General features: G+C 41.1%; 1 protein-coding gene across 17 annotated transcripts in view; it reads right to left on the bottom strand.

Annotated features, from left to right (window-relative positions):
* ERC1 (ELKS/RAB6-interacting/CAST family member 1) overlaps positions 1-26,004 on the bottom strand; it is a 518,217-nt gene that overhangs the window by 372,641 nt on the left and 119,572 nt on the right. For 8 of the 17 annotated variants that reach the window (XM_008259816.4, XM_070049263.1, XM_051850752.2 and 5 more), the window contains 4 exons: positions 25,393-25,548; positions 24,089-24,181; positions 18,945-19,112; positions 3,746-3,913 (listed from right to left, as the gene is read on the bottom strand). In XM_008259816.4, coding sequence (XP_008258038.1) covers positions 3,746-3,913; positions 18,945-19,112; positions 24,089-24,181; positions 25,393-25,548 — 585 coding nt within the window. The remainder of the gene's footprint in view (positions 1-3,745; positions 3,914-18,944; positions 19,113-24,088; positions 24,182-25,392; positions 25,549-26,004) is intronic. The other 9 variants (XM_002712779.5, XM_070049267.1, XM_008259820.4 and 6 more) reach the window with 2 other exon arrangements.

The raw sequence follows: 26,004 nt of genomic DNA, 5'->3' as shown, positions 1-26,004 counted from the left end.
AAAAAAAAAAAAAAAAGAAAGTAGAAAGCAGTTTCACAGTTGCAAAAGGCATTAAGTGATAAGAATCTTACATCAGTAGAAGTACCCATACTTGAATTAACATTCATTTTATTTATTTATTTAATGATTTATTTTATTTATTTGAAAGTCAGAGTTACACAGAGAGAGGAGAGGCAGAGAGAGAGAGAGAGAGCGAGAGAGCAAGAGAGAGAGAGAGAGAGTCTTCTATCCACTGGTTCACTCCCCAGATGGCCACAATGGCCAGAGCTGCGCCGATCTGAAGCCAGGAGCCAGGAGCTTCCTCTAGTCTCCCACGTGGGTGCAGGGGCCCAAGGACTTGGGCCATCTTCCACTGCTATCCCAAGCAGTAGCAGAGAGCTGGATCAGAAGAGGAGCAGCCGGGACTAGAACCAGCGCCCATATGGGATGCCGGCACTTCAGGCCAGGGCTTTAACCTGCTGTGCCACAGTGCTGGCCCCCAAAATTCATTTTATCTAGATAAATATTATCTTGCTGTATCTATTAATTCTAACTGTAAAGAGGCATCATACAATACTGGGAGAAAACTATAAAAGCACTATCATCTGGATCAAGTCCAAGACAAAGATATGCATCATTGCTATTATTAATTAGCATGATTTCCCATATGTGGAAAAAAGAAAAAAATGAGAGATATATTCAAAACCGAAATGTTAAAATAGGCATTATTTGGGGCCGGCGCCGCGGCTCACTAGGCTAATCCTCCACCTTGCAGCGCCAGCACACCAGGTTCTAGTCCCGGTCGGGGTGCCGGATTCTGTCCCGGTTGCCCATCTTCCAGGCCAGCTCTCTGCTGTGGCCAGAGAGTGCAGTGGAGGATGGCCCAAGTGCTTGGGCCCTGCACCCCATGGGAGACCAGGAAAAGCACCTGGCTCCTGCCTTCGGATCAGCGCGGTGCGCCAGCCGCAGTGCGCCGGCCGCGGCGGCCATTGGAGGGTGAATCAACGGCAAAGGAAGACCTTTCTCTCTGTCTCTCTCTCTCACTGTCCACTCTGCCTGTCAAAAATAAATAAATAAATAAATAAAAAATAGGCATTATTTGAAACTGATATAATGGTATATTTGGACAGACCAAAGGAATCAGCTAAAAAATCAATCCAAAGAGAATTCAGTATGATGAGTAAGCACCAAACTAATATACAAAAATCAAGAGTTTTCAGACACACACAAAAAAACAATAGAAGATATAATGAAAAATATAGCATTATTTATAATGTACAGAAAACCTATGAATAAACTAAATTAATGTACAATATATACATTAAAGAACAATTAAAATGCCCCTGAGGAACACAAAACTTGAATTCACGGAATGACATCAACTCTCCCTAAGTTACTATACATTTAGCAAATTATATGCAATCCCAATGAAAACTGAGAGAGAACTGAGGGGAGAGGATGAGGCAAGCGAATTCTAAGTATCTTAGGGAAAAACAAGCAAGTAAAACTAGCTGGTATACTGGTACATTTCTGGAAGTACCTATATTATGCATATTATAAAACAAAAAAAAATTTGATGGTGGCACTGAAAACATAAGGTGAGCAGAGAGATATTTTCAATTAGAACTTCTGAAATATCACAAAAACCAGATACTTCAAAACACTCACTTTATAAACACACAAAAAAAACTGATGTGTGACGCGTGCGCAAACATACACACACACACACACACACACACACACACATCCCCAAGTCAAAAAGCTTAACACAAAAAAAAATTTGGAATTCACAGCAGACTAAAATAGTTGATTTTTAAATTGGGTAAAAACTTCTTCAAATCAGTAAATTAAAAAGCAGGAAAGAAGGCAGAATAAAAATAGGTAAAGAATACAAACGTAAATTATAGAAAATACAAAGAATCTTCAAGATGTAAAAATATGTAAAATCTTACTTATAATGAAAGAACGACCAACTAAACTGAAAGATTATTTTTCTACTTATTAGACTGGCAAAAAGTTTGTGATAGTACACTCTGGATAAACAGGGGGGAAAATAGCCATTTCACTCACTAAAAATAAAAACACCAGTTGTACAATGTCTTTAAACTATAAATGCATATCCTTTTCCCCAGCAATTCAACCTCAAATGGAATTTACCCTAGAAATACACTTTGCATGTGCATGCACTGAATATACACAACACTTTTTACTGAATCATCATTTTATGTTAGGTAGAAATTATAAGCAAACTAAATGGCCATCAGTAGAAACATTTCTAAATAAATTGCAGTACATCCACATAGTTGCCATCAATAAGAAACAACGAGGAAACCCTTAGAAGGGATTCCCAAACACATTAACTGACAAAAAGGCAAGGAGCAAGCAGGGTGGAATAATAAGATCTGTGTTCAAACACACAACCATGTATTTTTTCTTGCACAATATACAGATTAAGCATGTGAGAGAAAGAACACATGAAAAAGAGGTTAACAGAAAAACAAGGTTATATATTTGGTTGTATATATATAGACTTTTTTATGGAAGAATATGCAAAAGACCAGTAAGGGGATATGCACAGTTTGGGGAGAGGGATGAGGATATAAATATGCCTGAACATTTAAAAATACCAAATTAGCACACACTAAAAAGATACAGTCAACCAGTATTTAGAATGTTTACACATAGAAAGCAAAACTTCTATAAACTGCAAAAGCAGGACATGATCCTCTGTACATTAAAAAAAAAAAAAAGCTGAATTTGAAGTTTAGCAAAAAGTTTAATTACTTTGCTATTGTTAGAGGATAAAAGTAAACTGAGACAATGTCAACTACTTCTATTACCTCAACAGAAATGAACAATAAATGACAGCATCTCTTAACAACTGCTATCTCAAGGACACCTTTTCTATACTTATTCATTCCAGAGTTAGCCTCTTCTCAATAATGATTAAGGTCAAAAAGGAAAGAAAATTCTCCCTTTTCTTGGGGCCGGCGCTGTGGTGTAGTGGGCTAAGCCTCACCTGCAGTGCTGACATCCTATATGGGCGCCAGTTTGAGACCCGGCTGCTCCACTTCTGATCCAGGTCTCTGCTATGGTCTGGGAAAGCAGCAGAAAATGGCCGAAGTGCTTGGGCCCCTGCTCCCACGTGGGAGACCTGGAAGAAGCTCCTGGCTCCTGGCTTTGGATCGGCGCAGCTCTGGCCATTGCGGCCATTGCGGCCATTTGGGGAGTGAACCAATGCATGGAAGACCTCTCTCTGCCTCTGCCTCTAATTCTGTCTTTCAAATAAATAAATAAATCTTTTAAAAAAGGGGGAGGGGGCAAGAAAAAAAATCTTTTATTGATACATGCTACTATAATATTAATTATAGTAGTACATTTTTCTACTTGTATTTTCCATCTTATTAATCACACAGATGAAGTTGCAACCACCCCAAGTTCACGTACCCTACTAATTCTAAATAGTTCAGGACAATACAGAAGGGGCAGAAGAATGTCAGTTCAAACACTGGCAATTTCTAAGGAACTTTTCAAAAACAGCATGAAAAATACTACTGAGAGATACTAATAATGTTTACTTTAATGGGGAAAAATTTTTAAACTGAACACGCAGAGCAGTTTTAACAATTTACCTATCCCACAATGGGTCCAATCATCAGTTACAAAAATAGAGACAGAGGAGTGAGAAGGCAGCTCTGAGAGCATCGGCAGACACTGGAGGGGAGGAGTGTGAGAAGTGGCCGGACTTGGGACACCAGCCCCTCACCTTCTTCTGCAGAACATTGACCTTCCGCTCCTTCACATCCAGCATGTCCTTGAGGTCATGTATCTCTCCAGCTTGTGTCCCCTTCTCCTCGGCCATATCCTGAATTTGTTTTGTCTTTTTATTCAGCATGGTTTCCTTCTCTTCCAAACGCAGTCGGAGAGCATCCACCTAAGAAGGCATGATTTTTACAAGTGATTACTTGCCAAGAAAGGAATACGATTCCTTCCAAACAGATACACTCCAAAGACGTTATAGAGATGGTGAGCAAAATCTACAACTAGGTTTCTCAAACTTTTTATGCATCTGAACCATTTAACAGGCTCAAACAGATTGCCAGGCCCAGCTACCAGAGTTTCTGATTCAGCAGGCTTGGGAATCAAAATCAAAAATTGTTTTAAAAAGTTCCCAGATGATGCTATATCACTTCAAAAATCCAAAATTAGAAGGCACACAAGCTCGGCAGTTGCTGTATCAAATAATATAATCTGTCTGTAGGCTATGATGATGCTTTTAGGAGAAACAAGCCCATCATGCACTTAGATACTCATATAAGGAAAAACCAAAGGTCTCCTTTAGACACCAAGACTAACTGGCTGGAATCCAGTTACCTTTATACCTGAAGTTTAACAGCTTTCATTAGATATAATTTTCAACAAGAATTCTAATGAAAGTAGTATTTATTTCTAAATCCATTCACAGAAAATTTCATAATCTTTTAGAACCCCACATATATTCATATACTAACTTTTTATTTGCTGTTTGTTTTCCCATTGGGGATTAATTTAAAAAATCAAAAATATATAATGTGTATTTATATGTCACAATGTATTATATAAAATATAGCTCAGAAAATAATTACACATTTAATTATAGCAAAATAGGGAAGTAGATTTCTTTCACCTAAGACAGTGCTGTTGAACACAAACACATTGTGAGCAGTGTTTACAAGGCACATAGTGATTCTTTAATTTCCTAGTAACCACATTAAAAAGCTTTATGGGGCCAGGGATGTAGCAGAGCAGATAAAGCCACTACCTGTGATGACAGCAACCTATATGGGCACTGATTTATGTCTTGGCTGCTCCACCTGTAATCCAGTTCCCTGTTAATGGCCTGGGAAAAAAAGCAGCAGAAGGTGGCCCAAGTATATGGGCCCTTGACACCTACGTGGGAGACCTGGAAGAAGCTCCTGGCTCCTGGCTTCAGCCTGGCCCAGCCCTGGCCATTGTAGCCATCTGGAGAGTGAACCAGCAGATGGAAGATATGTCCCTCTCTTTCCCTCTCTATGTAGCTCTTTCAAATAAATAAATAAAAAAAAATCTTTTTGAAAAAAGTTTTTAAAACTAGGTAATTTTTTTTTTTTTTTAAATTTGAGAGTAGAGAGAGAGCACTTCCATGGACTGGTTCACTCACAAATGCTCACAACAATCAGGAACTGGACCAGGCCAGATGAAAGCCAGAGGTCAGGAACTCAACCCACATCTCTCATTAGGAATGGCAGGAACCCAATCATGTGAGCTATCACCATTGCCTCACACAAACACTGTTCTTTTCTTTCTCTTATACCTACTAAGTCTACTGTATGGCCACAGTACAATCTCTAATCTTTCACCCCTATCTTTTTTCATAATTCATCGGCCTAAGCAATTGTCTGTGGCGCAGCAGGTTAAAGCCCTGGCCTAAAGCGCCGGCATCCTATATGGGCGCCGGTTCTAGTCCTGGCTGCTCCACTTCCGATCCAGCTCTCTGCTATGGCCTGGGATAGCAGTGGAGGATGGCTCAAGTCCTTGGGCCCCTACCAACGTGGGAGACTGGGAAGAAGCTCCTGGCTCCTAATCGGTGCCGATATGGCCATTGCGGCCATCTGGGGAGTGAACCAGCAGATTGGAAGACCTCTTTCTCTGTCTCTACCTCTCTCCATAACTCTGACTTTCAAATAAATAAAATAAATCTCTAAAAAAAAAAAAAATTATAATGTGGAATTGAAAAAAGCTGAAAAAATAGAAACATTGAGTAGAATGATGGTTACCAGGGGCTTGGTGGGGTGGAAACAGGGAGAAGCATGGGGAGATACTGGTCAAAGGCATGCAAATTTACAGTTATAAGATGAATAAATTCTGATAACCTAATGTACAGCATGATGATTACAGTTAATATTATATTATATTATATATTAGAAATCTGATAAGACAGTACAAACACACTGTAAAGACTTGAATGTGGTTTGTCCCCTCCAAAACTCACCTTGGAGTTTAATTCTCACTATAAGACATTGAGGGTAAAAACTGAATCCAACTGTGATGTTGAAAGGTGGGAATTGAAGAGGATTACGTAAGGTCATCAAGGATGAGTCACCATGATTAAACACTGGGTTTTATAAAAAGGAAAGACCAGCGAATACACAGAGATAAACACACAGGCATGTGCTTCCTACCTCTCACCATACGATACCTATTCCACCTCAAGACTTTGCCAGCAAGAAGGCCATCACCAGATGTGGCACTCAGCCTTGGATCTTTAGAACTGTGAGCCAAAATAAACCTCTTTATAACTTACTGAGTCTGTGGTATTGTGCTGTTCACTAGAGAAAACAGACTAATCCATACACCTTCCACATACTCCAAATACTTCACTCCTGCCTAGTGAATACAGACTCGCACACAAATGTTCACAGCAGCTTTGACAGCATAAATGTCAATCAACAGGTGAATAAAACATGGTATTCCATACAACAGAACACAATTAACAACAAAAAAAATGAATTATTGATACAGATTATAACAAGGATAAATCTCAAAAGTAAGTTTTGATACATGCCACAATATGGATTACTCAAAAAAACTGCTACGCTAGGTGAAAAAAAAAACTAAAAGGAATATACATGGAATGACTTCATATATACAAAATTCTGGAAAGTGAGAATTAATTATGGTAACAGAAGGCTGATCACTGCTTGCCTGAGAACGGGGAGGCGGGAGCAGTAACTGGGAGGAAGTGAAGAACCTTAGAGCAGGGCAGAAGGAAGAGAATACAAAGAGCAAACAGTTCCCATCTTAAAATGGCTTAACTTAAACTCTGTTCAACTTTACGATGGTGTAACAGCGGTATGTATTCAGCATACACTACACTTAAAATTTGAAATCTAATCCCTTTTTGGCCTAGTGACATGCTCTCTCATGATGCCAGCAGCAGCAACCAGCCACACCACTCAGTCGGCCACACAATTATCAAGGGCAATAGGGTATACAAACAACACTAAAGTGTACTGTGTTGCTAGGTTACGGCTTTTGGTAGGTTAGGTTATTAAATGCATTTTTGACTTAACGATACTTTCAAATCACAAGTTTATCAGGACATAAACCCCATCATAAGTTGAGGAACGCCCATACAAACTTTTCGAAGTAAAGAAGGATAATGCTCCTTATATAGACTGCAGTGTTGTTTTCACAGATATATCAATGCAATGATGAGTCACTTGATGACCACTGAGTTCTTTAATGGTCCCTGGTAAAGTGCAAGATCACAAAAGTCTCAAGATTTCCAACTGTTTTCCTTCATCTACATATTAAAACCAGTAACACCCTACCATGCAAAGAAAAACTGTCTGAGAAAGAAATCCAGAGGCTGAATACGGGCTCAGTTTAGTGAAGAGGACTACTACCACAAAGATTTGCCCAGAACTCAAAATTCCATAGCCAGACTGCTCATGATGCCAGAGCACCCATGACCCTTATCCACGTGGCACAGCTCAAGCCAGCCTGTGTCGCTACTAATCCTATTTGACATTATCAGATTTGATTCCTGTTAGCTGAACCCATTACAAAGCATCAATCATAGTGAGTGCTTACTGAATCCACTGACCCTGCACCACAGTTAAAGAGGTCATAGGGGCCAGTGCCGAGGCTCACTAGGCTAATCCTCCGCCTGAGGCGCTGGCACCCAGGGTTCTAGTCCTGGTTGCTCCTCTTCCAGTCCCGCTCTCTGCTGTGGCCCGGGAGTGCAGTGGAGGATGGCCCAAGTCCTTGGGCCCTGCACCCGCATGGGAGACCAGGAGGAAGCACCTGGTTCCTGGCTTCAGATCAGCGCAGCGCGCCAGCCGTAGCAGCCATCTGGGGGGTGAACCAACAGAAGGAAGACCTTTCTCTCTCTCTCTCTCTCTCACTGTCTAACTCTGCCTGTCAAAAAAAATTAAAATAAAATAAAATAAAAAGAGGTCATAGGTCAGGGCTGGCTTTTTGGCGTAATGGGAAAAGCTGCTGACTGCAGCACCAGCATCCCATATGGGCACCGGTTTGAGTCCTGGCTGTTCCACTTCTGATCCAGCTCTCTGCTATGACCTGGGAAAGCAGTAGAAGACAACCTAAGTCCTTGGGCCCCACATGGGAGACCCGGGAGAAGCTCCTGCTCCTGGCTTCGGATCAGGACAGCTCCAGCCATTGCGGCCATCTGGGGAGTGAATCAGCAGATGGAAGACACCTCTATCTATCTAACTATCTCTTTCTCTCTCTCTCTCTCTGCCTCTCTGTAACTCTGCCTTTCAAATAAATAAAATAAATCTTCATTAAAAAAAAAGAGGTCACAGGTCACAGTCCTAGAAAAGTATACAGGTCGGATATCTTTTTTTAAACAGATTTATTTGAAAGGCAGAGTAACAGAGAGAGAGGGAGAAGAACAGAGAGAGAGTTCTTCCATTCACTGGTTCACTCCCCATGTAGCTGAAACCAGAAGCCAGGAGATTCTTAAGGGTCTCCCATTTGGGTGCAGGGGCCCAAGCACTTGGACCGTCTTTCATTGCTTTCTCAGGCATATTAGCAGGAAGCTGGATTGGAAGTGGAGAAGCCAGGCACCCATAAAGGATGCCAGCGTTGCAGTCAGTGGCTTTACCAGCTACTCCGTAACACTGGCCCCTAGAAATCTTAAAAATAAATAAAATCACATACTCAATCATTTGTATTTCATTTCTACATTCTAACTTTATTCCATATACTATATATTCTTCCTTTCATATTTCTATCCAATACCTGTAAGAAAAAACAAAGCAGCTCACTGAAAAGACAATATTTTGGGGCCAGTGATGTAGCGCAGTAGGTTAATCCTCCACCTGCAGTGCCGGCATCCCATATGGGTGCCAGTTCTAGTCCCAGCTGTTCCACTTCCAGTCCAGCTCTCTGCTATGGCCTGGGAAATCAGTAGAAGATGGCCCAAGTCTTTGGGCTCCTGTACCTATGTGGGAGACCAGGAGGAAGCACCTGGCTCCTGGCTTCGGATCAGCACAGCTCTGGCCATTGCGGCCATTTGGGGAGTGAACCAATGGAAGGAAGACTTTTCTCTCTGTCTCTCCCTCTCACTGTCTGTAACTCTAACTCTCAAATAAAATCTTTAAAAAAAAAAAAAGACAACATTTTACTCAATGTCCTATACACACACACACACACACACACACACACTATTAAATTCTTACTATAAAGGTAAAAATTGCAAACATTTAAACCTGTAGAATGGGCTGGCATTGTGGGGCAGTGCAGTAAGCCTGCAATGCCAGCATCTCACAGAAGCACCAGTTCAAGTCCTAGTTGCTCCACTTCTGATCCAGTTCCCTGCTAATGTGCCTGAGAAAGCAGCAGAAAATTGCCCTAGTGCTTAGGCCTCTGCCACCCATCTGGGAGACTCAGATGGAGTTCCAGGCTCCTGGCTTCAGCCTGATCCAGCCCTGCCATTGCAGCCATTTAGGGAGTAAAATACCAAATGAAAGACTTCTCTCCCTCTCCCTCGCTCCCGCCCTCTCTCTTGTTCTCTCTCTCTCTCTCTCTCTCTGTGTATGTGTGTAAAACTCTCTGCCTTTCAAATAAATAAATAAATCTTTAGACGACACTGTGACATAGCAGGTAAAGCCAATGCCTGGGGTGCCGGCATCCCGCGTGGTTGCCAGTTTGAGTCCCAGCTGCTTCAGCTCTCTGCTGTGGCCTGTGAAAGCAGTAAAAGATGCCCCAAGTGCTTGGGCCTCCGCACCCATGTGGGAGACCCAGAAGAAGCTCCTGGCCCCTGGCTTTGGGTTGGCACAGCTCTAGCCATTGCGACCATCCTGGGAGTGAACCAGTGGATAGAAGACCTCTCTCTCTCTCTCTCTCTCTCTCTCTCTCTCTGCCTCTCTGTAACTCTGCCTTTCAAATAAATACATCATTTTTTAAGTATATATATATTCATATAGTATATGAATCTATAGAGAACAAGTGGGCATTTGGTCTGACAGTTAAGACATCAGCTGGGGGGGCTGGTGCTGCGGCCTTTATGGGCCATATGGATGCCAGTTCACATCCTAGCTGTTCCTCTTCTGATCCAGTCTCTGCTAATGGCCTGGGAAAGCAGTAGAAGATGGTCCAAGTCCTTGGGCTCCTGTACCCGAGTAGGAGACCTGGAGGAGGCTCCTGCTCCTGGCTTTGGATCAGCCCAGTTCTGGCCATTGCGGTCATTTGGGGAGTGAACCAGTGGATGGAAGACCTTTCTCTCTGTCTCTCCCTCTCTTTATCTGTAACTCTACCTCTCAAATAAATAAATAAAATCTTTAAATTAAAAAAAAAGAGACATGAGTTGGGAGATGTCTTCACTGCCTAATCTACTTGTCTTCCTGTTCTTCTAAGTATTGGCTTCAGAAAGAGGAAAGGTCTTGCATGTGCAGGTCAAGGATCATAACATCCCTAATCCCTTGTAAATGTTAGTCATTTTGGCAGCACTAACATCACATAGGGCAAGATTTGTATGACTCTGTTTGCTGTTTCTTTACCTAAAATACTTAGATGCCCAAGCTGCACTTATATTAGAACCCCGACTCAGCTAAGTGACCTGGAAATGTGCCAATGCTAACCAGTCATAAATACCTGCACGCCATTTTGAGGGTATGTCAAGTATGAGACCCACAGGAATTAGTAACTGGAAAAGGTAAAGAATGAGGACTCTTGTTGTAAACACACAAACCTTAGGTATAAATGTGGCTGGAAACATAGGCTTTGATATTAAAAGTCTCATATCTTGAATATTGGGCACAGCAATCGCACAAGCGCATAGCCCTAATTAATAACCAATCTTTCTTTACTAAGTATTCCATTCAGCTCACCTATATCCTTTTTCTGGGTCTGCTTTTTCATACAATGCTGAATTTAAATGTACAACTCTGGAGATTTGAGATAAAAGCCACCACAAATACCACTTTGCTCCTACTAGATTAATTGCTCCGAATTCTACATTGATCTTTGGTTTGGAATCAACTAAATTTGTAGTGTAATTTTGTGTGAGGTCCATATTTTGCAAACCACAAAAAACATATTCAGGAAAACCCCTCAAAGACTAGCAGGACCCAGTCATCACCCTAACACCACTCCTGGCAGAAGGAATAAAACCTTGTTTATTCACATCAACTGAGTGAGAGTAACAGCATCCATCTAGCTTGCCAAGCATCCAAGTCTGTGGCAAATGGGTTATGCCAACTTCAATAAAAACAGGAGGTTTTTCTTTGCAAGTTTTCTCCATTGATAGAAGTGAAGAGAAAAATGGCTACACTGCTTTTTTGGCCTCTCACTGCTAATCACAAAACTACTATCTTGGCCTACCTTAACCTTCCTTTGTTTTCCATCAGTAAACATATATTTGAATGCACATTAGTAGCAATAATTATGTAACACTCTCCCTTTCTAATTCTCTGAACACATCCTTTTAGTTTTCTTTACTCTCCTGTCATTTCCCCTCCTCACACCTCACTGAATACAACTTGCTCAGGGGAAACCAATTCAATCCTAAAGCTTTACCCACCAGCCTGATGATTTGGAAAGTTACACATTACATTTTTATTCACCTAGTGTAGTAAAAACCATACTGTTTCCCCTTCCATTTATTTCTTAAGCTTATCATTATCTACATCTCCCCACCAACAAGACATTAGCCCAGCACCACTGTGAGAAGTGCTAACTCACCTTGTCAGGTGCGAGGAGTGGCAGGTGGAAGGAAGCCTCCCAGGTAGGAGAGGCCTACGGTATAAAAATCTGCACCTCTACTACTCTGACAAAGCTCTTTTTTCCAAAGCTGTGGTCTCCCTCAGATCCAAAGATACTGAGAGGGAAAGGAGTACTAACTGGTCTACCTCACAAACAGGCTTGCCTGTCATGTCAGCGTTACTCTGCAGCATCTGCCTCCATTTCCTACCCTGTAACTCATACTGGGTTGTGAAGCAGATCCATATCCAATCTCTGCTCATGGTACCTAGTTCTCTTTTATTCTAAGACATTGCTTCATAAAGAAGAAATACAAATACAGATACAAATACAACTACACAGGCCGGTGCTGCGGCTCACTAGGCTAATCCTCCGCCTTGTGGCGCCGGCACACCGGGTTCTAGTCCCGGTCGGGGCGCCGGATTCTGTCCTGGTTGCCCCTCTTCCAGGCCAGCTCTCTGCTGTGGCCAGGGAGTGCAGTGGAGGATGACCCAAGTACTTGGGCCCTGCACCCCATGGGAGACCAGGATAAGCACCTGGCTCCTGCCATCGGATCAGCGCGGTGTGCTGGCACAGCGCGCCAGCTGCGGCGGCCATTGGAGGGTGAACCAACGGCAAAGGAAGACCTTTCTCTCTGTCTCTCTCTCTCACTGTCCACTCTGCCTGTCAAAAAAAAAAAAGTTTAAACAAATACAACTACACAGACACATCATCAGTCTGTTTTGTTGCTTTCACTATACACCTGGTCCTCTAGTCCAAAAAATAGAATTCACTGTACCTCCAGTGTTCAGAAGTATTCTAAGCTAGCATTCACAAATAACTATTGATTGAATAAAGGGCTCAATCGAAAGTCCTTCTCTTCTTTGATAACATCATGTCATAAAAGATATCTATCTCTTTCTTAAGTTATACAATTCTATCACCCTAAATTCTAGGCAATATCATTTTCTCATCTCCATTAGCAGGTACCATTCCTTCCTCTGCCCCTGTATCTTTGTGGCTGTCTCTAATCTACCAACTGAACAAGAGTCATGGTCTCTATAACACGCCATCATTAGCAGGATCAGAAAATGGGTTCTAGACCCAAAACTAATACCAAGTTGCTGGAGAGGTCTTTCACATGTCACTTGACCTCTCTGCACCTCATATTTCTCATAGGGAGGAACTGCAGCATCACAATCAACAATATAAGTTTTATAGTTTTAATTGATCAGTTTCTGAATCCCAGGCAGTCAGGCAATAAATGACGTAAATCTCAATCTCCCCAAGCACACAGTTACAACAATTCTTATTCCTTAGAAGGTAACTGGAAGGTTACACTCAGAAAACAAACTAAAGTATACAAAACATAAATGATACAAAGAAACCACTCAATATTAGCTATTATCATATATATTTTTTAAATCATAGAAAAACTAGATGATCCCTAAACATGTCCTCTCATCCTAAGAATGCATTACTGACTTTAAGTATCCTGAGGAGTCAGAACCTGGTCTGAAGAGGCAGCACACAGCGCTGGTGTGTTGGGACCGAGTTACATGTCAAACAGCAGCATCAAGGCGACACTGCCTGAACCTCTGAAAGCTGGGCAGTTCTTTACATTGTGTCATATTCTGGACTTGCCTATTAAAAAAAATAAATAATCGGCTGGCGCCGCGGCTCACTAGGCTAATCCTCCGCCTTGTGGCGCCGGCACACCGGGTTCTAGTCCCGGTTGGGGCGCCGGATTCTGTCCCGGTTGCCCCTCTTCCAGGCCAGCCCTCTGCTGTGGCCAGGGAGTGCAGTGGAGGATGGCCCAGGTGCTTGGGCCCTGCACCCCATGGGAGACCAGGAAAAGCACCTGGCTCCTGGCTCCTGCCATCGGATCAGTGCTGTGCGCCGGCCGCAGCGGCCATTGGAGGGTGAACCAACAGCAAAAGGAAGACCTTTCTCTCTGTCTCTCTCTCTCACTGTCCACTCTGCCTGTCAAAAAATAAATAAATAAATAATCACTTCTTCTTACTATAAATGAAAGCATTCACCTATAATATTCCCCAAGTACAATTTCCTAGAGAAGCAAGAAAAAGATGGTACTACTTTGAAGCAGTAAGGTCTGTACAATTTTCATTTACTGATAGAATTAACCCTGATCTGCATGTTAAGAATTTACGAAGAAAATAAAGCCAATAGGTAACTTGTAGTATGGGATCAACATTTAGGAACAAGAAATTGGGCATAAATAGAAAAATCCCTGAGAATACTATAACCAATATGAAAAGTCCCAGTAAGAGCAGCCACAAGCGCAAATCAAACACAGTGTGCTGGAAGTGTGCATTCAGCCTACCAGGTAAGTCACCTGAAACCCCGCCCTGGGAGTGTCTAACTCCAGCTTGCTGCCTTTACAGATCCTGTGTGCCTAGCTCAAAGAACTGGGGTTCCTGTTACCCTCATGGGAGATCTGTGTTCTGTCTCTGGCTCCTGGCTCCAGCCCTTGCCCAGCCCCAGACATTGTATTGTGGTTCACTCTGGGGAGTGAACAGTTGGGTCCTTCTGCCTCTAAATATTTTTTTTTTTAAGAAAGTGTGTGTTAATAAGCAGTCCCTATATATATATATATATATATATATATATATATTATTTTTTTTTTTTTTTTTTTTTGACAGTGAGAGAGAGAGACAGAGAGAAAGGTCTTCCTTCCGTTGGTTCACTTCCCAAATGGCCGCTACAGCTGGTGCTCTGCGCTGATCCGAAGCCAGGAGCCAGGCGCTTCCTCCTGGTCTCCTTGCAGGTGCAGAGCCCAAGGACTTGGGCCATCCTCCACTGCACTCCCAGGCCACAGCAGAGAGCTGGACTGGAAGAGAAGCAACAGGGACAGAACCGGCGCCCCAACCGGGACTAGAACCCGGAGTACTGGCGCCGCAGGTGGAGGATTAGCCTAGTGAGCCGCCTATAATATAGACGCCAGCCTATAATTTTCAATTATAAAAGCAAGACAACAATACTTATCTTGTCTCTCATAACATTATTATGAAGAGTAGATAAAACAGGCCGGCGCCGCGGCTCACTAGGCTAATCCTCCACCTTGCGGCAACGGCACACCGGGTTCTAGTCCCGGTCGGGGCGCCAGATTCTGTCCTGGTTGCCCCTCTTCCAGGCCAGCTCTCTGCTGTGGCCCAGGAGTGCAGTGGAGGATGGCCCAAGTGCTTGGGCCCCGCACCCCACGGGAGACCAGGATAAGTACCTGGCTCCCGCCATTGGATTAGCATGGTGCGCCGGCCGCAGCGGCCATTGGAAGGTGAACCAATGGCAAAAGGAAGACCTTTCTCTCTGTCTCTCTCTCTCACTGTCCACTCTGCCTGTCCAAAAAAAAAAAAAAAAGAGTAGCTAAAACAGACATCAAATAAAAATGTTGTAAACTATAAGGAACTTTACATTTTTTTAGCATACCATATTTAGCCCTCCATATTCATAAGAGCTACATAATTAAACACCTATTCTTGTCTAACAGCCTTAGGAAGTTGGTATTAGCATTATCACCATTTTATAGATAAGAAAAACAGAGGTTTAAAGACTTGGAGTTACTCATTTAAGCCCATACAAGCAGTAAACAGAGTGTGCTTCAAGCCTCCATCTGACCCCAAAGCCCAAGCTTTTAACCATTATATTACTAAACTCAGTCCACCTCTGATAAAGTCAACAGACTAAAAGAGACAGAAAATAGCATCAATACCATAAATACTGTACACTATAAGATACCAGAAGGCCTCATTCCATGTACTATGAACTGAGGGCAGGAGAAACCAATTTTTTCCCATGTTCTCTTTTCCTTAAATGATTAAATCAAAAACAAAAAATCTCCATGATCCATGTTCTTTCTCATATATACTTAATTTTATGATATGAGAGTTAGATAAAAGTCTAGGACAGCAGCAGAAAGGACAAAAAAATCAATTAAAACCAAATTGCAGAATACAGGAGCACTTTCAAAGAGCTGGAAAAAAACTGTCTCTTTTGGGGCTCAAACCTGAGAAAGTTGCTTCAGAAAAAGTGAATATTGTCAAGTGAAACCAGAGTAATTTTTTTTAAATATTTTATTTATTTATTTGAGAGGTTACAGATAGAGGGAGAGACAGAGAGAAAGGTCTTCCATCTGCTGGTTCTCCCTAAATGATCACAATGGCTGAAGATGGGCTGATCTAAAGTCAGCAGCCAAGAGCTTCTTCCAAGTTTCCCATGCGGGTGCAGAGGCCTGAGCACTTAGGCCTTCTTCTACTGCTTTCCCAGACCATTGCAGAGAGCTGTACTGGAAGAGGAGCAGCTGGCACATGAACTGGTATCCATATGGGATGCCAGCGCCACAGGCAGAGGCTTAGCCTACTACATCACAGCGCCGGTCCCACCAGAGTAATTTTTTAAGTTAGTAATCATTCCAAAGTCAAAAGGAAGTTAGCTTTCCTACTCTTATCTTTTAGGATAAGATGAGTATATTTGAGCAGTTGTCCTAGTAACTTACAGGGGTAATCACTGAGACTCAGCTACTCCCACAATGGCTAAAAACAAACATAATAATCATTCAAGAACTCCAACAAATATATTCTTTATTCTCTCTGGTCCACAAAACCAATCACAAGCCCATCTGCATGAGACCCAGCTAATAAGAACATTCTTTGAGAGGGTTACAAAGAGAAGAATGGATTGCCAAGGGGAAAAAGTCATCTGTTAGGCTGTGACAAGCTTTTAAATGTTTGCATTATCATTAACCAACTGCTTGATTCTCTGGTTTGTACACCTGCTGCCTCTAACCAAAGCTATCACAGTAGCCAACTTCAAGTAGGGTCCACCTCCAAAACACTGACACCCTCTTCTGACCCTTTTGCAGTACTGCATGCACATAAGTTAACTTGCAGGTAACTCTTCCCAGACAGTTTTCTACTTATCATTCTCTGAATTAACTAAATTTAGATTAAAAATATGAAAAAGCAGGGGCTGGCGCCATGGTGCAGTAGGTTAATCCTCCACCTGTGGCGCCAGCATCCCATATGGTCGTCAGTTCTAGTCCTGGATACTCTCTTCCCATCCAGCTCTCTGCTGTGGCCCGGGAGAGCAATGGAGAATGGCCCAAGCATTTGGGCCCCTGCACCCACATGGAAGACTAGGAGGAAGCACCTGGCTCCTGGCTTTGGATCGGAGCAGCTCCGGCCATTGTGTCCATTTAGGGAGTGAACCAATGGAAGGAAGACCTTTTTCTCTGTCTCTCTCTCTCACTGTGACTCTACTTCTCAAATAAATAAATAAAATCTTTAAAAAATATATGAAAAAGCAGTATACGAATGAAAGAAAAAAGCAACTGTATTCTTGTAACATCTTAGTTTACAGATGACAGTACTTCAAAAAGTTTGTGGAAAATAGAATTAAAAGATAAATTTATTTTGGTGCAAAAATATTTTGAAACCCATTCATATCTCATAATATCTATTTTCTAGGAACTTATTGAAATACTCGTATACATTATCTGCTTTTTATTATAAAAATTACAATGACTCCTACACAAAGACCTTACAATGGGCAAGGCACCAGGCATAAATAAACTAGCTTAATTCTAACAACAAACTTATGAGTTAAAGGCATTATCATTCTCTTTATTTTATAGATGCAAAAAGTGAGGCACCATGGAGTTGCACACACACCCAGGATCATACACCTCACAGTAAATAATGTGGCCATAATGAAGTCCAATCCCAGTGAATACAACATAAGAGCCAGAGCCTTAACTGCATCACCTGTTTTCATACCTATAATATCTATGTAAGGTAAAATGGAGCTAATAAAGTAAAATGTGATAAAAATAGAAAAAAGTATAAGTTACACAAAAAGTGAAACATATATTATACATATCTCTGATTTTCCACAAAGCTCTTAAATTGTACAAATAAAAATATTATATGAGATATTTTGGGCCTTTTCCCCATGTCTTCTCTATTTCTCCTTACTTGGAGAGTCTGGTCTTCTAGGACTATGAAATTTTTTTTTTTTTTTTTTTTTTTTTTGGACAGGCAGAGTGGACAGTGAGAAAGGTCTTCCTTTGCTGTTGGTTCACCCTCCAATGGCTGCCTCGGCCGCTGCACTGTGGCCGGCACACCGCGCTGATCCGATGGCAGGAGCCAGGTACTTATCCTGGTCTCCCATGGGGTGCAGGGCCCAAGGACTTGGGCCATCATCCACTGCACTCCCGGGCCACAACAAGAGAGCTGGCCTGGAAGAGGGGCAACCGGGACAGAATCCGGCGCCCCGACCGGGACTAAAACCCGGTGTGTCAGCACAACAAGGCGGAGGATTAGCCTAGTGAGCCGCAGCACCAGCCTGGACTATGAGGTTTTTATTCTTTATTTTCCTCCCCATTCCTTTCTTCCACCAAACTGTGTCCCTATTTATCTACTGTCTTGTCCTTTCAGAGAGGGGGGAAAAAAAAAACTCATCCCTCATCCACATCATATACTTTATTTTTCTTCTATAAAGAAGAAATACTTGCCTATTCCCTACGTCGATTACCTGTTTCACTGAGATCTTTCAAAATATGCATTTTTAGACAATCCAAACAACACCATTAATTCTTTCTCTATGATCACTGAAAATATAACAGATGAGGATCTGTGTGAGGTGGAATTTTTTAATGTATACCACCTAAAGTCAGTGCCAACAGACCAAATAATCTTTTATGATTTCTAAAAACACTCTTTTCAAACAAGACAGGAAGACATCAACTAATGAGCTGGAGTTTAAAATGAGAGTTATGCAGAAGATTTATAGATTCTGCAGTCTGTCTATGGATATTCATAATTACAAAAAAAAAAGAACATTTAAATGTTATCCAAACACAGAATAATGAAGCTCATTGTCATTCATTCAAATTTTATCATGAGTGCAAATTAAAGCTTCTAAAAATCAATTACTTATTTTTTACAATTATCTTTTTCTGTAATATTGTTAGAATATACTTTAAGACAGTAAAAGTCTAAAATATTAAAAACCTAAGTAAACGGTACAAATTTTAATTTATTAGATCTAAGCAATTGAAACAATGGTTCAGTTTAATAGAAAAGCTTATCACATTGCTGAAGAATGGATCATAACATTCATATTTCTCAACCTTAAATGTAACAAAAAACAGCACAGGTAACACTAAAAAGTCCAAGGAATCAACTCCCCCAGCCCCGACCAGATCCCAAAACTCTTTTTACCTCAGTCTGTAGGATAGCAGCCCTCTGTTCCTTAGCAGTCAAGGACTCCTTCAGCACTTCAATGTGCTGCTTACTGTCTGAGAACTGGTTCGTCAATGTCTCCAACTTTGTCTGTAGGGCCAGGAGTTCTGTATCTTTCCTGGAGAGCTCTTGTTTCACCTGGCCAATCTAGAAAAGAAAACACTGTAAGGAAAAAGAAATGAAACCACCTCTCCTCTGAATCTCTGACAGATCTGCATCACAAGATGTGAAACCAAATACAGCACTAATTTTTATATCATCTAATCTTGGCTACAATTCCCCTCAAAACTAAACTTAACCAGCAAATATAGAGATTTCCAGTTTTATGTACTGTGTGTTCCAAACATTCTTTGAATCCCCTTAGAAAAGAAATGGAGGAAAAAGAAATTTCAATTCAGTTATTACTATGAGATAGCAATAAGCAACTGAACACCCCCTGTGCTGAGAAAACAGCTTTCATTTTATTAAGTCAGACCTCTTCAGAACATGATGATCAAATGTAGAATTAGTGTTGAAGATACAACACAGAAGAAAAAGAAGAAACCTGCTAATGGTATTATTAAAAGTAAATTCAAAAGCTGCTGCTGCTTTATGTTCTTTCTTTCTTTAAAGATTTATTTTATCTATTTGAAAGGTAAAATTATGGTGTAGGGGGAGCAGAGAGAGACAGATAGAGGTCTTCCACCCACTGGTCCACTCCCCAAAAGGCCACAAAGCCAGGGCTGGTCCAGGCCAAAGCCAGGAGCCACTTCCCAGTCTCCCACATGGGTACAAGGGCCCAAATAATTGGGCCATCTTCTGCTACTTTCTCAGGCACATTAACAAGGAACTGGATTGGAAGTGGAGCAGCCAGGTCTCAAACTAGCAACCATATAGGATACCTGTGCTGCAGGCGATAGCTTCAACCTGCCATGTGCCAGTCCCACTCCTTTATTTTCTCATTCATTTTAATTTTTCATTCTCAGGCAAAAGTTTACATAAAATCCTTTCCCTAAAAAGCTACAAGTGTTATAAAATGATTTTTTTTAATTCTATAATTTTGGTGAGCTATGTGTACTGAACCAAACAAAAAGATTCCCCTACAAAGTTTACCACCTGTAACAAGTTGTACCAACCCAGTGGATAAAAATATGTGACCTAAATAAAGAATGTATAAAAATTCATTCTGTAAGAACCCTTTGGTGTCATCTAAAGTTCGTTACTCTGAGAGGGTAATTTCTAAGTCATAGGTGCCATTCATCCTCCTAAAAATTTCTCACTTAACACAGAAAGCACTTTCCTTCAAACCTCCCTTATGTTCCTACTGATTCCAAGAATTTTTTACATAGTCTTTTATTCTAAATGTAAGCCAAAAACCAAAAATTAGATCTACTTCTACATTCTATCTCCCATCTAGCAAGGCACTAAAGGATAGATTAATTAATAGAAGTATAAATTTGACAAGTAGTACTTTCAGTATCACTGATGAAAAGTTTTTTGTGTTTTTTTAGAAATCTAATATCTCAGAAGTATCTTAATTGTGGGGCTGGTGCTGTGGCATAGCAGGTGGGGCCACCACCTGCAGTGCCGACATCCCATATGGACGCTGGTTCGGGTCGTGGCTACTCCACTTCTGGTCCAGCTCTCTGCTGTGGCCTGGGAAAGACGGCTCAAGTCTTTGGGTTCCTGCACCCACAGGAGACCTGGAGGAGGCTCCTGGCTCCTGGTTTCAGATCGGCGCAGCTCCGGCCATTGTGGCCAGTTGGGGAGTGAACCGGTGGATGGAGGATCTTTCTCTCTGCCTCTCCTTCTCCCTTATTGACTCTGACTTTCAAGTAAATAAATACAATTTAAAAAATAAAAAAAGTATCTTAATTGTAATAATCTTCAACAAAAGGGGCAAAGCTTGAGAACAACTGCTCATGAGAAAATAATTTAACTTTAAAATTAGACTTTTGGAGCCACCTTTGGGGAGTAGACGTTTAAGCCACTGCCTGCAAAGCCAGCATCCCATAAAGGTAGCTGCTTTAAGTCTTGGCTGCTCCACTTCCTACCCGGCTCACAGTTAATGTATCTGGGAAAGCAGCAGAAAATGGCTCAAGTGCTTGGGTGCCCGCACCCACATGAGAGACCCAGATGAAGCTCCTGACTCCTGGCTTCGGCCTGGCCCAGCAACAGCTGTTGCAGCCAGAAGATGTGTGTGTCTCTCTTTCCCTGTAACTCTACTTTTCAAATAAATAAAATAAATCTTTAAAAAAATAAATAAAATTAGACTTTTAAGGGGCACTAAATTAAATTTTTCACTTAGTGTTCTACGCTAAAAAACAAAAAAAGAAGCATTTTTCTTATGTACATGGAATCTCTATTTATAGATAAAGCTACCTATTCATTCAATAAATATTTCTTTATTCTTATGCACACAAAGTACTTGAGGATTCTAACAACATCAGCAGAAGACACTTGCAAGTAGCTGCTGGGGGCCAGCATTGTGGCTTTGTATGTTAAGCTACTACCTGAGATGCCAGCATCCCATATAGGCACCAGATGGAGTCGTGGCTGCTCCGCTTATGATCCAGCTCATGCTAATATGCATGGCCCCTGAACACATGTAGGAGACCTGGATGAAGCTCCTGGCTCATGGTTTCAGTGTGGCCCAGCCCTGGCTGTTGCAGTCATTTGGAGAGTGAACCAATGGATGGAATATATATATATATATATATATATATATATATATATATCTCCTTCTATCTCTTCTTCTCTCTTTATTAACTCTTCCTATCAAATAAACAAATCTTTAAAATAAACAAACAAAACACATGCTGCCAACAGACATGTGACCAGCAGCTTATTCTGTAACAGTGTGGTACCTTTCATAATATCCCTTTACCACAAGAAACGTACTATTAATAGTATCCCATCCAAAACACACAGTCTGCACTAAAAATCTCATTTGAGATATGAATAAACATTCAGGAGAAATGTTAAAATGTTACCACTTAAAGATTATTCAAATTTCCAGCTGCCTCTAAACATGATTGAGAAATAAACATAAAATCTCAGTTTCTTCATCATCTGCATTATTAAATAAGCTTCAAGTAATGCAATATTAAAGATTGCGAAAGGAAAGAAAATATTTTAAATGAAGAGTTTAGAAGCATAAATTTTCCTTAATGACTTAATGAGTACAGAATAGTATAAACAGGAAGCAAATATGATACAAAGGCTTTGTAGTCAACCAAATATTAACCTGAGCTAGCTATCTGTCTTTGAGCAATTACTTCTGAAAATCTTGGTTTCCTAATTGAAAATATGGAGAAATTATACCACTGCCACTGTACTGTTAAAGGATTCAATAAATTAATGTTATGCAGTGTGCTTAACCTGTTTTTGACAAAATAATTAATAGTAGCTAAGAAAAAAGGAAATTTTAAATAAACTTCTCAAGACAATACATGGATACCATAAACCAAAGCAGAACCTTTCAAAGTATTTCACTTTCTCAACTACGCTATAAAATGATCCATAAATAGCAAACACACCAGACTAACACGTTTGTTTTTTAATGTTGCATTTCTGTCTTAGCCTACAATTATTTTCAGTTTTCCCTGACACTTTGACAAATGCATACATGACCTCATATTGGGCAGTATGGTACAAGGCTTGTTAAGTAGTTTCTGGAACCAGACTGTAAAATCAAATGCTGCCTCTTACTAGCTGGGTTTTCCTACCTATGTACCATCCTGCTACTTCAGTTTTCTCATCTACAACTTCGAGTAGATAACTCAGCAGGTTACAAAATGCTTATTGTAAGTAAATAAGTGTTAGATATTTTGTTATTATTTTATTACTATGTTTTAAAACTGGAATTGTAAATTTGGTAGACAGAAGAATGAACTATATTTAGAACTATACTGGGAAGGCCGGTGTCGCAGCTCACTTGGCCTGTGGCGCCGGCACCCTGGGTTCTAGTCCCAGTCAGGGCGCCAGATTCTGTCCTGGTTGCTCCTCTCCCAGTCCAGCTCTCTGCTGTGGCCCGGGAAGGTAGTGGAGGATGGCCCAAGAGCTTGGGCCCTGCACCCACATGGGAGACCAGGAGGAAGCACCTGGCTCCTGGCTTCGGATCGGTGCAGCACGCCGGCTTTAGCGGCCATATAGGGGGATGAACCAACAGAAAAGGAAGACCTTTCTCTCTGTCTCTCTCTCTCTAACTCTGCCTGTCAAAAAAAACAAAACAAACAAACAAAAAAAAAAAAAAAAAAAAAAAAACACTATACTGGGGCCAGTGCTGTGGCACAGTGGGTTAAAGCCCTGGCCTGAAGTGCCTGCATCCCATATTGGTGTCGGTTCTAGTCCTAGCTACTCCTCTTCTGATCCAGCTCTCTGCTGTGGCCTGGGAAAGCAGTGGAAGATGGCAAGTCCTTGGGTCCCTGCACCCATGTGGGAGACCCAGAAGAAGCTCCTGGCTCCTGACTTCAGATCGGCGCAGCTCTGGCCACTGCAGCCATTCGGGGAGTGAACCAACAGATGGAAGACCTCTCTCTGTCTCTCCTTCTCTCTGTAACTCTTTCAAATAAATAAAAATAAATCTTTGAAAAGAACTATATTTACTTGAAATGAGTCTCATACTAATTTTAATTTACTAGATAACTTTAAATACATCTGTCCTAAAGAAAATAACATTTGTTGCAAAACACTTAATGGGGAGTTAAAAATGTCTACCTAGGAAGGTAAAGCACCATACTCAAGAATTCCAAATTCAAATAAACTCTAGGTAATAGACCTACAACATCTGCATATTCATGTACCTAAGAGGAAAAAAAGACCACCATTCAAATAAGTCAGCAAGAGTCAAGTAACAAGATAGAGGGGAAAAAACAAGCTGTGAAATACCACCCATAGAGCGGCAAAAAGCAACAATAAAGAACCAGGCACAGGGCTTCCAGGACAAATGAGGGCTCACTGCACACAAAGTGACATATGGGTCAAACTGGTGAACAGGAGTCAGTTGAAGAGCAGGGCAGGCTGGTTAGTGCTAGCAATGGGCAAAGCTGCCACCCATAGAGAATGAAAGTATAAGCCACCCAGAAGCCAGAGCTGGCAGAGTCCCACTGTGGGATCACTGCACACAAAGAGGTAAATCTTACGGCAAAGACCTCAGCCTGAAGACCAGCCGCTCTCTTTTTCAGCTCTTCCCCTTGAGCCTCTTTCGAACTTAGCTCCTCCTTCAGTTGTTCTACCTGTCACGACATTGTAATTTTTTTTCACTCATGTGTTAATTTAGGACTTATTATCTGCTTTTGGGCCCAAGTGGTAATTGGACATCAAAATTGATACAGCACAACCAAATCTGCTTCCTAATTCCCTCTTCGAAGACACCCAGACAGTTCCTCTGTTTTCACAGGGCTTTTAAAAATGGACTGGAACGTGCTTATCAACAAATGGGAAGACTTAACACAGAGTTTAACTTGCAGTATATTTTTTTCTCCAATGAAGGTGAAAAATACAAACTAACAAATTTGGATATGTGAATTTTTATGTTCTATAATTAATATGAAATTAACACAAAATATTTATAGTAGCCAGCTATGGGTAACACAGCAAGAAGTTAGAAACTGTACTTATAATTGTGGCATTCTTTTACACTATTAGGAATGTTTTAATTTTCAATTCTGAGAAAGTGAGCAGGAATTCAATTCAGATACAAAAGAAGGAAACACTTATTTTCTAGCTAAGTTTTTATAATTAAAATTATGATTTTCAATTAAATCACAACAAAACTGAAAAAAACGGTAACTATAATAAATTAAATCTTGCAATTTGCCTAAATAGTTAACAAAGTTAAACTGAATGACTTTGGACCAAAAGAGAGAGAGTATTTTGACTGATTTATAAATACAAGCTGACAGATCTCAGCGGTATCTATGTTGCTGTAAACATGCCTGAAGTGCACATGGGAAGCAATACACCTGACAGCAAATGGATCTCCCACAAGAGATGCGAGAACAGGCTTTCCCTATGGAACTGTCCTTAAAGGAGAAACATGATTTCATTTAGCCCATTTCAGAAAGGGGGTGCCAGAATCAGCCTCTGAGGGTTTTGACTTTTAAAACACTTCACAAGAGGCAGAGAACTTGATGTCTCATGAAGTGAGAAAACCTCACGCAAATATAATTCTATTAAATCACCTCAGAAGTATGGAGAGACATGAAGAGTTAAGCTGTGACCATGCATACTTAGCTTCTTCTAAGTAAAAATGTGTAATAACTACATGATGTCAGTAATTCTGACTTTAATTCTGGAAAAGTTCCATTTCAAAGACAGGGGCTAAATCTAAGTATTTTTCCTTGAAGTCAATGAAACAATGTGAAGATTTTCTCATCACTAGGGAAGTAAACAATACATTAATTTTTGAACCCGCTTTTAGAATTAAAGCACCACACATCGTTACCTTATTTTTCATAAATTTAGAATGGCTCCGATACACCTCCATTTGCTTCATTTCTTCCTCCCGTTCTTCAGTACTCAAAGCCCCATTGGACTTCAGCATCTGAATTTCCTCTTCCAGATCCCGGAGACCACGCTCCATGGAGGAAATTTTTGAATCCTGAAGACAACAGAAAAGTAAGACAAAAAGTATTCACCAAAAATATCAAAGTTGAATGACTTCGTCTTCTAAAATATGACCTTTAACAAACATAAACAAATACACTGAAAACTTGCTGCCTGACAACTGCTGTTGCTGCAGTCGTCTGGGCTGGGAAGGAGGAGCCTTACACCTCCACTGTGATTCTTCCTCGATCTCGTCCCCAGTTCTGGACTTCTCAGAGTTCAACAATGAACTAGAGAAACAGACGCAACAGGAAACTGGTTAAATGGGTGGACACTGTGGTATAGCAGGTAAAGCCCCCACTTCAGACACAGGCATCCCACATGTGGGTGCCTGACATCAAATCCTGCTTCCGCCTTCTGAGTCGGCTTCTTGACAATGCACCTGGAACAGCAGATGACAGCTCAAGAGGTTGACGCCTGACGCTCTTGTGGAAGACCAGATGATATTCCT

This window comes from Oryctolagus cuniculus, chromosome 9 (genome assembly GCF_964237555.1).
Source record: "Oryctolagus cuniculus chromosome 9, mOryCun1.1, whole genome shotgun sequence".
NCBI classification, from domain to species: domain Eukaryota; kingdom Metazoa; phylum Chordata; class Mammalia; order Lagomorpha; family Leporidae; genus Oryctolagus; species Oryctolagus cuniculus.
This window is presented reverse-complemented; position numbering and strand designations above follow the sequence as displayed.